The 13,667-nt window shown below is 55.5% G+C and overlaps 1 protein-coding gene and 1 long non-coding RNA gene across 3 annotated transcripts in view; one reads left to right on the top strand and one right to left on the bottom strand.

Annotated features, from left to right (window-relative positions):
• The window catches only part of LOC118609406, a 34,787-nt gene that overhangs the window by 10,385 nt on the left and 10,735 nt on the right, over window positions 1-13,667 (bottom strand). The window lies entirely within an intron of this gene.
• The window catches only part of CSMD1 (CUB and Sushi multiple domains 1), a 1,035,440-nt gene that overhangs the window by 1,017,582 nt on the left and 4,191 nt on the right, over window positions 1-13,667 (top strand). The window contains exons 62-68 of one of the 2 annotated variants that reach the window (XM_036228983.1): window positions 507-580; window positions 2,435-2,546; window positions 3,940-4,119; window positions 5,412-5,456; window positions 7,892-8,053; window positions 10,190-10,302; window positions 11,215-11,302. In XM_036228983.1, coding sequence (XP_036084876.1) covers window positions 507-580; window positions 2,435-2,546; window positions 3,940-4,119; window positions 5,412-5,456; window positions 7,892-8,053; window positions 10,190-10,302; window positions 11,215-11,302 — 774 coding nt within the window. Of the gene's footprint in view, window positions 1-506; window positions 581-2,434; window positions 2,547-3,939; window positions 4,120-5,411; window positions 5,457-7,891; window positions 8,054-10,189; window positions 10,316-11,214; window positions 11,407-13,667 lie in introns of those variants that run through there. The other variant, XM_036228984.1, reaches the window with a different exon arrangement.

Genomic DNA, 13,667 nt, shown 5'->3' with positions numbered 1-13,667 from the left:
GTCCCCCGCATCCTGCATCCGGGGTGTCACCGCTGGCCCGGCACGTGCCTCAGTCTCAAAGCAGCCAATCTGTTTCCTCCGTTTCGAGGAAAATTAATTCGAGAAAACTGAGTGATGTCCTGAACGGCCAAAGGGGATGGCCATTTAATTGAAACCTTAAAAAAACAAAGGGTCATAATAGGTGTTCATTGAAAATAGCGTGTTATCAGCCAAACGACATAATACGTCATTAGAGAAAAAGCCCAACCCGGGAGTGGGTGAGCGTGCGCTCATTCCGATTCAGAAAGCGACACGCGGAGCCACGGACACGTAGCAAAGCGATGAGGGTTAATCCCCAAAATGATATCTGCGAAGGCGAGAGCGACGCTTGACTTTTAACTTTTATGCAAAAACGCTGGTCAAGACACAATTTTCTCAGACACGTGAGACATTTTCGTGAAACTGTTAGCGTTCCCGTAACCAGCGCACCTGGTGCTCTGCTCTCTCTTTTCAACCGCGGACGCCAGACCCCGCTCACAACAGCTGCCCGGACCCCGGCACCCCGCACTTCGGGACACAGAACAGCTCGAGAGGCTACGAGGTACTGTGTCCGAGCTTCACCGCGCTCTCCTGTGAGTGTGAGATGTCTGTTTTCATGTGTGCTTCATGTCGCATTGGCCCAGGTGAGATTCATTTGGGGAGGATTTCTGCGCGGCATTTTAACTGTCAGAACTGAGCTCGCTATCTTCGTTCGCATGCTAGTAATTGCTATATGAATTTCTACTGGAAAGCGGGCATAATTTTATATTTTTTGTCTGACGAACTGACAATTCTCAAATTGGGGTGACCTGTCATAGAATAGTTACACATAAAATTAGACCCATTTAGCGCCCTGATGTAATGGGAATAAAATCCTAGAGACAAAAGCAGAAGAAAATACATTTGAGCCCCTCGGGCTGGCTCCTTCGAGCTGTGTCTTCTCCACATGACCCCATAAAGCTCCATGACGACCAGCACACTCGGCATCACTTCCAAACAGTCATTTGACTTTTTAAGTGAAAAGGACATCAACGCTTCAGGAAATATTGCAGGAATTGCTAAAAATGGAAGAAATGTATCTTGAAGTAAAGTGTTCCAAGCATCTCAGGTGACCCAGGGAGCACAGGGCTGTCTGGCGGCCTTCGCCGGAGCCGGAGTCACATGCACACCTGTCCCTTAGAATGAAGGTCCAGTCTCCAGCCACTTCTCCCCGTCTCCCCCGAGACCTGAAACATTCCGTCCGATTGGCTTCTCGGCCTGGGCGGGGGACGTCCCCACAGGTCCCCAGTGGGTTAAACCGAGCTGGCCCTGAGCCTCAGGGACACGCTGCTGGCATGGGGACAACGGGGTGCAGGAACACCGGGGCACTGTGGGCGGGCGTCGCTCTTGCTGACTCCCCGTCAGATCCCAGCTCGGCTCTGCCCATTGGGCATCGCACCTGCTGTGCTGGGTCCTGGAACCCCCCTGCTGTGCGCCTCAGGGAGCTGTGGGCGGACCCACCCCTCCGGCCCCTGTGCCGCCGTCCGTGGATAACGCGGTTGCGTCCCAAGCGAGACTTACTGATCATTCACAGGCGCAGGCGCCAGCGCTCAGGAGCTGGCCGTGGCCTCTGAGGACTTGACGTTCTGAGAAGTCCACGGCAGGCTGCGACTTGTCACCTAGACCTTAGGAACCCGTGAGGCCACACGGCTGTGCAGAGCTCCCCCCGACCACCTTCCCGGCCTGGCTTCTCTGCCCCTTCCGCCCCCAGAGCCCAGCCTGCCATTGCTGATGTGGACGACCCCAGGGGTCCCTAGTGCTGCCCTCACAGGACCATGCACGGTCTCACAGGGGCGGGCTGACCGCTGCTCACTGCCCCCAGGCCCTGCCAGTCTCGTTAAGGGGGGCAGAGGGCCAGGACGCCCAGGCTCAGGGGCAGGCAGCGCGGGGCCCAGAGCAGCGGTGGAGGAAGCCCTGGGGAGGGTCAGGAGGCCTGTGGTCAGCGGGGCACCGGTTAGGGATGACAGCGGAGGACAGGAGCAGCGTGGGAGGCACCCGCGGGGGGCGGGGCGCAGGATGGAATCGCACGCCCTCCTGCGGTCGCGTGGGCGTGGCGGGAAGGCGGGGCAGGAACCCGGGGATCACGGAGCGAGGCGGGAAGGCTCCGGGCGCAGCGCGTTCCTCCCCGGGAGCCAATCGGTGACGCGGCTGGACCTGGGCGCCAGCAGGAGGGGCCGGCGGGGTCACGCGATGCCCGCCCACGCTCCAGACGCGCACGACAGCAACGTGCACAGGGCTGGCGGCGTCCCCACGTGGGGTCGCAGGGTCCACGCACGGGTCCCACGTGGAGTAACGCTGCCCCGCGTGAGGGGGTGGCGGCGTCCCCCGGCGGGGTCGCACGCGGGCTCCCACCCTGACACCCCCCTCACCCCCGCAGGTGGGCAGCACCGTGTTCTTCCGCTGCAGGAAAGGCTACCACGTGCAGGGCCCCACGACCCGGACCTGCCTGGCGAACCTCACGTGGAGCGGCGCGCGGACCGAGTGTGTCCGTGAGTGACAGCTGGGCAGCAGCCGGGGACCCCGGGCGCCCGGGAGGTGCTGGCTTTCGGGGGCGACGGGAGGAACCACCCTATTTGGGGTGACTGTTTGAGTCCCCTAAGCCAGGCTCCCAGAGGTTTGGTTCCCCCAACCAGCAGCGTCACCCCCCGAGCTGGGAGCTGCGAATTCCCAGGCGGGACAGGTGGTGGTCACCGCCCCTCCCGAGAAGCATTCAGCAGCCCTGCCGCCCTCTGCTCTGTGCGTGGCGTCCCCAGAGGGGCCTGGGTCACCGACGCCTCAGCGCAGGGACAGAAACGTTTAAAAGGTGGCCCTCGAAGGCCACATGGGCTCGCCAGTCACGTAGTTCCTTAGGATCACATTTTGTTTTGACTTAATCATGAGAATAAGGAGAAATGTTGGATGATTAGAAAGTCAAGTTTTCATCCTGTATCAATTTACATTCACCGTGTGAATGTAAAAACAGAATGTGATGAAAAGTTATTTTAATAGTATATAAAATGTAACTTTTTGGTCTATCGGTATTATGAGATATCTATTTATGTCAAAGCTATCTTCTCAGCTGAAAATCTCTACTCAAATTATGTATGCGGATATTATGTACATACACAGATCTGCATATATATTTATAATATATGCATGTGCATAGCTTCCTAGTATCAGATTTTCATCATGATGAAAGTTTGCTGAAGTACAGAATATTAGGAAACTTAAAATGATTGCATGCACAATTTTAATACTGTGAACATATTTTATAATTATCTGCCAGGTCCTATATTTGAGACGTATATGTGAACTTTATAAAAAATGAGAAGTTATTTGAGATCTAAACATTGCAATCTTATGTATTTTTAAATTACATATTTAAAAAAATAAGAATCTGTAATTCAATTACTAAAAGCACATCAAATTGTTACCAAAATTAATTATTCATTTAACTGAACAGTAAATTTGCTAGTTGCCATCAGACAAAAACTAAGGCATATTTTTAAATCTGTGTCGGTCTGTGTGTGTTTTAGCTTGTAGGACCAGTCTTTTTAGGAAATGTAACGTTTATCTTAATGGTATATCAGAAGTGATCCACTTCAAAGCTGTGGTTTTGGTTCCAAATTTCTGTGCACATTAATCACACACACGGATAGCGGGAGTGAGAGAGAGAGAGAGAGGAGGAGGGAGAGAGGAGAGAGAGCCACCCGATGCCAGGCTGCATTCTGTGGAAAGGTGCAGAGACTCTGCAGTGTTGGTGATATTTAAATCTACCGTACTCACAATTTAAAACGTAAAGTAGCTGTAGTCATTTCCGCTTTCTTTCTTTCTTTGGATACATATGTTAAGTTTCTAATGAGCAAAGTTTCAGTGTTTCCTAATGCGTAAATACCGTTTCAGCCCATGCCTGCAGACAGCCGGAAACGCCAGCCCATGCCGACGTGCGAGCCATCGACCTGCCTGCCTTCGGCTACACCTTGGTATACACCTGCCATCCGGGGTTCTTCCTGGCAGGTGGATCTGAGCACAGGACGTGTAAAGCAGATATGAAATGGACAGGAAAACCCCCTGTCTGTAAAAGTAAGTCACCGTGAGGAAGCGAAAATGTGCTCCCACCGAGCAAAGACGAACGCGAACTGCCCGTGAGGCGAGTTTCCCCGTCGGACCCATCAGTAACCAGCCTCGTGGAGTGGTGTCGGTCACCCCAACTCTCCCCGTGCTTGCCGTGCGTGAGCCGTGTGTGAGCTGTGTGTGAGCATGTGCAGGGTGTGTTCGGTACAGTGGAGGCACAGGCCCGGGGGACGTGTGGATTTTATAATTTGCTAATCACAGTTTAAGCCAAGAAGAAAAGCTATTTGGTCGAAGAAAAGCATTACGAGTTAGTTAAAAGAAAAATGATATTCGATACATTTTTGGAAATTGTATTATTTTTTTAAAGAAAATAAGCAAACATCACCAAGTATTGGTGCGTATTAAATTAAACTTATGTTTAAGGCCACAGGCCGTTTGGTGGTGGGGTGTAAGTTTACGTGTTCCTGACGTCAGTTCTCCTTTTTAAAATTACAAAAGCAGTTGATGTGGAAATGATGCACTAATTACTCACAAATCTGTGTATTCACAAGTGAGAGTAATAACTCTGGGTCAGGTGTGGTGACAGCTGACCTTCCGGCGTCCCCACCACTCGCCGATTACATGCTCGTTGAGTGCCGGACGCCACAGACCCGGACTCCGGAGCATAAGGAAGTCCGTGGCTGCAGCTTTGCTTCGCAGCGCTTGCTCACCGTTCTCGAGTGAGGAATTTCTAAGACGCTTGTATTTTCCTGGCCCTTTTCTATCAGGAAAAGAAACGAACAGACTTTTTTTAAAAAAGATAGTTGATAGTTTAATACAAAACTAGAAAAGCTAAGAGATTACGAGTTAACCCTAACTTGGTAGACCGAATCAGACCTCTGCAGGGAGCTGATCCGGTGTGTTACGTACAACCTGTGTGCTTGCTGATGTGGGCGGGGACTCGGGAAATTAAGGTTCTGAGACCTTAGTAGTTTTGCACAGTGCCTGTCACCTGGGGGCAGCCCCTCCCAAACGGGAGTCCGAAAGTGGACAGAAACCACCCTCATTTGCAAGGCTCTCTGTTGTAGCACACCCCAGGGACACACACGCCACCCCGATTCTCTCCATGAGACTCAGCTTTCCCACAGACACCAAGGCTGTTCCACCGTGAATCCACGGGTGTAAGTGGACGTGTCCGAGATACTCATATTTTGCACATTCAGGAAATCTGGAGAAAGGAAAACTGCTTCAATCTGACATTTTTTCAAACTTACTCAAAAACAAATGATTTTGAAGTTGATAATTTGTCTTTTTACTTGTAGGTAAAGGAGTGAGAGAAGTTAATGAAACAGTTACTAAAACTCCAGGTTTGTATACCAGCACAGTTATAGATTCAAACCCGATACAGTGATTTGTCCTTCGCTCTGCTCTCCAGCGAAACAGATTTGACGTGCAAATTCCTGATTCCTTTAGTCCATGACAAGTTAATGCTTCAGTTACTGAAAACACCAGGCCTGTGTGGAGTTCTGTTTCTTTCGTATCAGTGGTTTGTAAACGGAGTAACAGTATTTAAAAAGATGACCTCGGCATAATCACACACGGTGTCGCTCAGAGGTGCCGTAGGCCTTTTGCAGGCAGAGCGGACACACAGCGTTGGTGACAGACTGTGGTATAATGGAGAGCCTTATAAAGAGGGTTGCCAGCCTTTCCTCCAGCCACACAATCGCACACTGTGGCAGAGTGAGGCTCTGCGACAGCACAGCTGTCGGTGTGAGCGGCCCGGCAGCGTGTCCTCCCGGGCACCTCGGTGACCCAGGCGTCCCCTGCCTCCTGCCGTGTGAAGTCTTGCTCTCTGTCGTACGTGGCCAGGCGCATGATCCAGCAAATCAGAGGCAGGCCCGTTCCCCTAGGAGGGTGTCCGTCGTTTCCAGAGCAGCCGGCATGTCGCGTCTGTGTCGTACCCATGGGGAACACCTCACCGAGGCGGGGTCCCCCCAAAGTGTAATTAGTCAGGCTTTTTAACGGAGAGGGAAGCGCGTATTCAGAGACGCGGCCGCTTCCCTAGGTGCTCCTTGGGTTTCAGCGCTGGCGTCAGACCCACGGCTCCATCCTCGAGTCGCATGTGGAGTCTCTGTAATGCCATCGTAAGTCACGTGCTGTGTTACATGTCGAATTCTCAGACGGGGCAAAACGTCGCATGATTACGGAATTTCTCCAAGGTACGCCGTGAACATAAAAACGACTTTTCTTTTAAACCGTCCCGGACTGTTCGAAGTAGATGTCACTTACAAACCAAACATGGACCCCAGTACCCCCGACACTGCCCCGTGGGGGGGGAGGGGGCTCCGCTTTCCTCGTTGCTTCCCGTTTAAGCTCGCCGCGGCCCCTCTCCCAGGGCGCACACTGCTGCCAGCCGCGAGTCAGGGGACAGGGACCAAAACGATCTCCTCAGCACGTTCCGGAGACAGAGCGGCCGCTTCTCAGACGCCGGCTTTGCCATGGCCCGGGCAGGCCCCCCGCGTGTGGGCAGGTGGGGTGACAGCCCAGAGAGCCCACCCCGGGCGCTGCCGTGGTGGCGCTGTAAAGTCTGCCATCTCAGTGAAGGGAAGCGAGTCACGTGGGGCTTGCCGCCGGAAACCCGCCCCCGGGCTGCTGCCGAGGGGGGGGGGGCGATGTCAGTTGTCACTACGCGAGCGGCTCAGCTGCTGCGTTGCTGTCTCAGTTCTGTCCGAATTTTGTTTTTTTTTTAATTGTGATGATTGGGAAGTCAGTCCCACTCACGGCCTGCGAGGCGACCGCATGCTGCTGCGGCTTCGCTCTGCCGCTGGGGCGTGTTATAGGTGCGGCCTGTCCGGATGGACAGGAAAAGGTGCCACTGGACAGTTGAAAAGAGAAGCACGAACATAGCCACAATATGTTTGTGTACGGTCACCTGCCGCCAACAGTGGGTTTGCGGGAAAGTCCGTCGAGGGAGGAGGGCGGCTTCACTTCTGCCTCCGAGTCCAACAGCGCCCCGGCGCGTCTGCCCTCGGGGGCTGGTCCCCGAGCCCGCCGGGCCCCTCTCAAGGCAAGGGCCACGGAGACCGGCAGGGCCGTCCACGCGGCGCATCCGCTGCCCTGCGGACATGTCCGTGTGACGAACACGGCAAAATATCCTACGATGTAGTTGCGGAAATATGAGAAAATAAGTGTAGTTTTCCCGTAACCAGTAAAAACCAGAGAGGCGGGGTCGGCCACGCCATCCCGGGCGGCCTCAGTGCTTTCGGGGCTGCCCGCCCCCGACGCCCCCACCTCCCGCGCGCGTGCACGTGGCGCATGACGCCCTCCGGGCTCTGACCTCCGCAGCGTCGCTGCAACACGCTGCACAAGGAGATCCAAGCAGAGCGAGGGCGAGACGGGCGCAGCTGTCAAATCAAGACCTTGGCAAACGAAGCCCGCTGGTGCGTGTGGGCCGGGCGGGCCAAGCCCAGGCGGGGCCGCGAGACGCGGGGCCTCCGGGGCCGGGGGTGCTGACCGCTGCGGGCAGCCGCGCCTCCCCGAAGCGCCCGCGGCAGTGCCCGGCTCGGTGGGGCGGGGTCCGCCTGGAGCACGGCGATGCTCCGCGGTGTCCGCGGTGCCAGGGCCGCGCGCTCCAGGCTCAGGCCCTGCTGGTTTGGCACCTGCCGCCGAGGGCGGGGCTGGCGGGCGCCCTGGCCTGTCACGGGCAGCGCGAGACGCCGCCCCGCGCCCGCCCGCCGCGTTTTCACACGTGCCGGCCTGCGGCCCCGCGCGCGCCCACGCGCCTCTGTGTTCCTCCCCGCAGTTCCTTCAGATGTGTTCTTCATCAACTCGGTGTGGAAGGGATATTACGAGTATTTAGGGAAGAGACAGCCCGCAACCCTAACCGTCGACTGGTTCAACGCGACGAGCAGCAAGGTGAACGCGACCTTCACGGAGGGCCCTCGCGTGGAGCTGAAGTTGACAGGTAGGTCCCGAGCCCTGCAAGCGAGGCCGCCCCGCGCCCATCGCGGAGAGCGTGTCCCGGGCGCGTGGGCTCCGCGTGGGTGCGTGTCGGCTCGTGCCGACAACTGTGCCACGCGGCACGTGCTCATTCCGAAGGTCACAAAACAAAACCAGCACGAAAAAGCGAGTTAATTTGCTCAAGCTAATGCACATAACAAATTAAGTCAAGGATGTGAGATTTATGTCCAGGTACACACATCTCCAAAGCGTATTCTCTAATATATATTTTTAACCCTAAACCTAACCTTAGATGTCTCTTTTTTTAATTCATTTGTTTCCGATTTTTTTTTTTTTTTGGTCATCCCATGGTTACTAAATAACACAGCTCTGATTTATAGGCCAAACACTATTTAAGTACTTGAAACATTGTCTTTTTCATTCTTACATCAACCCTGTGATGTAAGTATTCTTGTTAAACATGTTATTTATTCTGACTAAAAAAGAGAGAGAGAGACATTCAGGGTCCTTCCTGAGGTGAGTTGGCAGTGGCAAGATCTGGACCCGGCAAACAGAACTTCTCCTCTGGGAATCTGAAGCGCCCCGCCCCCGACACACCCCATAACCCACAGACTTGCCTTCCCAACTAAACCTAGTGTCTCCTTTATTTAAATTCCTCTCACTCCTACAACTATGCGTCGTTTCTCACAGACTAACTCCTGAGTTTCAGACTCGGCCTGAGCCATAGACAAGTCCCTGGGTCTGAAAACCATGGACCCCAAAATGGCAGCCGCGGTCATAGGATTACCCTTTAAAAAGCAGGAGAGTGTGTCACGTGCTCCCCCACCCCTCAGACCTCGCCCTGAGCCCCCTCCGGTGGGAAAACGTCTAAACCCAGGGCCCACGCCCGGGTTAGGGAAAGCAGCGCCGGGGGTCTGCGAAGGCAGGGGGCTCGCGGCCACCCACCGCCCCGCCCCCGCAAGCATGTGAGCGGCCAGACCAGGCGCTCGGCTCCAGGCACATCTCAGGAGAAACGAGATCCCTTGGTCTCACTCAACTGCATTGGACGATATTTCTCTTCATGGAGTTTGGACTTTTTTCTCCCAAAGAAGATGCTCGATGTAATTCGGACGCATCCGGTCTCCCCAAGTCGGCCTGGTGGGAGGGTCTCGGGCGTGGATCCCGAGAGGCGTGCGGTGCCAAGGACCCCGCCTGCAGCTCCGGTCTGGGGCGAGAGCGGAGAGCGGGGGACTTAGTGTGTGGGGGCACCAGCGCGGGCACCACTGTTCTGTGGGGCGCTGCTGTTTGTCGGCGTGAAAAGGCAAGGTGGTAAATATACACTGTCCCCTCCACCTGCGGCTTGTAGAACTGGGGTTCAGAGCCTTAGAGGTTAAATCAGATGCTGAGAACGCAGAGCGCGGGCGGTGGAAATAGACTCCGTCCCAGACCGACGTCCCCAGGCCACCCCGCTCCCTGCGGGTCGCTGAGCGCTGGCTGCGCGCCCACCCCACGAGCTCTGTGCGGCCACCGTGTCAGGCTCGCATCTCTAACTTGAGCCGGAGGTCCACTGCTGCGTGCCCTGAGACCAGCGTCGTCCCTGCCGTGGAAGCAGCCTCGGCAAGGAGGTCTCGGGTCCCAGGACCCGGTCACGTGCATCTCCTGCTGCGGGCAGGAAACCGCCGGTGGCCGCAGACGGGCCGCCACGCGCGCCAGCTGTGGCCGCCGGACGGGGGCCTGGAGCGCACCGCAGCGGCGCACGCGGAGCCCGGCGCGGGGGCCCCGAGGCCCGGCGTGCGTGGGTCTGCCGTGCTTGCCGCGGCAGCCTACAGGTGGACGTGACCTTCAGAAGCGGCTGTCCCTGCGCTCACGCTCAGGGTTCGTTTTCCTACATCGTCTTGTCCTCAGAAGTGCATAACTGTAAGTCAAAGGCCGATACAGCTGCGTGCACGTTACTCATTCTTTTTTTTTAGGAAAAAGACGTGAGGTGGATGATGACACCCATTTAACACACAAAGGACTTTAATAAGAAGTGATTTTAAGGAAAAACAGGCCAAAGTTAGAACCAAGTTAAAACCCCTCCCCTCGCGAGGGCATCGCCCCTGCACTGCCCGGCGGGCTCTGCCGCGGCCGCGCGCGGTGACAGGTACCGCCCTCTCCGCAGGCGTGTACAGGAGGGAGGAGGCCCACCTGCTCCTGAAGGCTTTTCAGATCAGAGGCTCCGTGGACGTTTTCGTCAGCAAGTTTGAAAACGACAACTGGGGGCTCGACGGCTACGTGAGTACTGCATGTGAGGCCAGTTACGCGCTGGGGCTCGTGGGCGGCCCGTCTGTGCTGAGGGAGGCGGGGCGTCGCTAAAGGGCGGTGTTTGTCAGAGCTGGAAGGCTGCGGGCCCCCAGCACCATGGCCCCGCCCACGGCAGTGCGGCCCCGCCCCCAGCACCATGGCCCCACCCACGGCAGCGTGGCCCCACCCATTACAGCACGGCCCCGCCCCGGCAGCGCGGCCCCTGCCCCCAGCACCATGGCCCCACCCACGGCAGCGTGGCCCCGCCCATTACAGCACGGCCCCGCCCCGGCAGCGCGGCCCCGCCCCCAGCACCATGGCCCCACCCACGGCAGCACAGCCCCTCCCCCACAGCACGGCCCCTCCCCATTGTATGGCAGTGAAACCCCGTCCCATGCGGCTGTCATTGCAGGGGACACGGCGAGGGCTTAGAAACACGCTCTGACGTCCTTGCCAACGCCATGCTGATCATTCTGGGAAAAAAACATTCCTAGAAAAACAGGAGATTTAAGGCACTAGCTTTAAAACCCTGCCTTGCAAGGTGACCATTTGCACCCAAAGCCATTACCTGACTCAGTGCCGAGCGCCTCGGGTGACACTCACTGGCCAGTAGCGGTGGCACAAAGTGAGTGTTACGTGCCGTGGGTCATGTGTGAACTTGCGTGCTCGGCCCCCTTCGCAGAGGGCGGTGAGCTGTGCCTGTCATCGATTCACTGCCGTTTCGAGATCAGAGCGGGAGGGTGCACATCTATGGGGCTTCGCTCCCGTCTCTTTCAGTTTTCACCTGCGCACGTGCCACTGAAGGGAACGGCGAAGGTGACATCTTTGGTTTGTAAACTCTCAGCAGGAGCATGGCAGGACGCCCCGCCCCCGTGTCACGCGCTGTTCCCCTCCCCTGCGCAGGTCTCCTCGGGACTCGGGCCGGGAGGGCTCACGTTCCACGGCGACGTGCACGGCCGAGACTTCGGGAGGTTCAAGCTGGAGAGGCAAGGTAAGCGGCGCGCGCCCCGCGTTCACGGCGCTGTCCGCTGGGCCGCGAGTCACCGCGCCCAGGCAGGACGGACCCAGGAGACTGGAGAGACAGACGTGCTACAGCCGATGGAAAATGCAAAGCGGAAGAGCTCTGTTCAGTGGCAAAGCAGGCGGCACGAAGCCGGAAAAGTGCCGGAAAGAGGCCCCCGTGGAATTTCTGTCCTTACTGTCCAGAGACATGGTAAAAGTGCGGGAACAATGTAAGGCGCAACTCAAGGAATTAGGCAAACTCTTACCCTAAGAAAATGCTAAGTAAGTAATCAGAAGGGGCCAGCGAGCGATGAGAAGAGCTTCAATTTCAAAAATACGTGCTGTGGACACACAGACAGATCACTGTGAGTTACCAAAATGTCAAAGATTTTTATTTAACTTACTGAGGTGACATCAGTTAATACGATTATATAGGTTTTAAGTGTGCAGGTCCATAATACACAATCTGTATATCGCATAGTGTGCGTTCATCACCCAAAGTCAAAGGCCTATTTCTACCGTCCACCCCAAGTAATTTCTTAAAAACCTTTAACATTTTAAAAATGTTAAAGCTTTTAAATGTCAGAGGGTTTTTAAAAGTGGTCTGGGCTGCGTGGTAGAAACAGGCACTGTGGCTGCTGTCTGGGTGGACACGTATATAATTTCACAATGCTCTCTTAATAGTTTTATCTCTGGAAGTTTTAATCAGACAAATGTGAAAATTGTTCCTTGCCTACTCGCGAATGTCTAAAAGAGGACTATTTTTAATAGATGAAATTAGGAATAATCTCTACATTCATCCAACACATTCATCCTAAAGAAATTGCTTAAATGAACACTTTCATGCTATGTGTTAAATAGAAAACAATTTAGTTTTTATATTTATTAAAGGAATGAGAATTACATATTGAGGTGGAAAGAGGTTTCTGACGTATAGCTGAGGAAAAATTCACTAGAGACAGACGGACGGACAGACAGACAGGCGGTCAGGCGCCACCTTTGTGGGCTCTCTGCACTGCTCTGTCTCCTGTAGTAATCAGCGAGGGAAAACACCTGAGACTGTCACGTGGCCAGGGTCTCAGCTCGGCCCGTGCCTGCCGCGCAGTCTGGGCGAATGAGCGCCCGTGGGCGCCGGTCCCCTCGTGGGCCGTCTCACTGGAGGAGCCAGCGGTCTGCATCGTTGTGAGGGGCGGGGTGGAGGGGGGGGCCTGGGTTCATGCCCGCCACAGTTCGTCCCAAACCGGTCTCCGTCAGTCACGGCCAGCAGCGGAGAAGATGCGTCTCGTGATGAGGCTGGCACACCGCCACTTCCCAGCGGGCTGGGCTGCTCATGCGTTGTTGTGGAGCACTGTTAACGTGTTAACTTTATCGAGGATAAGCCGCATGGGTGTGGGTATCAGAGCTGCCTTTCAAAAGGACACGGGCGCGATGTTTCGTGATCGTTGTCGTTGACGACTTCACTTTGTAAGACTTGTCAAGATGAAGGATGCCAAAGGAAGCACCTACAACCAGTGTATCATCCTTAAAAAGCCCTGGCTCAAAACGGGTGATTAAACATGAAGCACTCTAACTCCTCCGCGCTCAGCTCGGCGCGTCCACGTGGGCGAGCGTGACCCCACGACCCGGCGTTGCGAGCTGGGGCGCGGTGTCAGCAGGCGCGTTAGGTCAGCGCTGAGGATGGGGACGCCTTCTCTCTCCCGGGCCATCGTGGTCTGTCACCGCCCCCTCGGTCAGGGGGCTGTGCGGGGCTCTCTGGGCTCACTTGAAGCTGTTACTTCGCTGTTTGGGGTGTTCTTCGAGCACCCCACTTCTTTTTGATCTAAGAAAATGCCAGCTTGCTTTAGCAAGTAGTCTTAACTCTCAGGTGGCGATGCGCTCGTGTCAGGAAAACCTGTTTGCCTCCCGAAATAATGTGAATCACAAGCAAGTTCCCCATTCAACTAATTACAGAAGTCTATGTTTAAGTAATGATGCAAAACAAGCATTCGTGTAAGACTTATGGCTAAAACCGGCTTTTACGGATAAAAATAAACCTCAGCGTGCCCTTAATGCACTGCGCACCCAGAAAGTGAAGTCTCCGTCCTCGGCGCCGAGCGACGGGGCTTAAAGGTACGGGTTAGGTACGGATGCCACACCCGGAATGCAGCTGGCGTTCCTGTCTCGGCGGGGCGGCGGGGCGGAAGCAGGGGCACGTGTGAGCAGCACAGTCCCAGGGGCCAAAGCCAGGCCGTCGGCGCCGAGGCCAGAGACGGCCCTCCTCTTCCGTCGCCCTTTCCTATTGCTATTTTCACATATTTTATGCCCTTTTAATTAACATCATGTGCACATATTACCCTTTAAATTGAAACAAGAGT

The sequence above is a fragment of the Rousettus aegyptiacus genome, unplaced genomic scaffold (assembly GCF_014176215.1).
Source record: "Rousettus aegyptiacus isolate mRouAeg1 unplaced genomic scaffold, mRouAeg1.p scaffold_m13_p_11, whole genome shotgun sequence".
NCBI lineage: Eukaryota > Metazoa > Chordata > Mammalia > Chiroptera > Pteropodidae > Rousettus > Rousettus aegyptiacus.
This window is presented reverse-complemented; position numbering and strand designations above follow the sequence as displayed.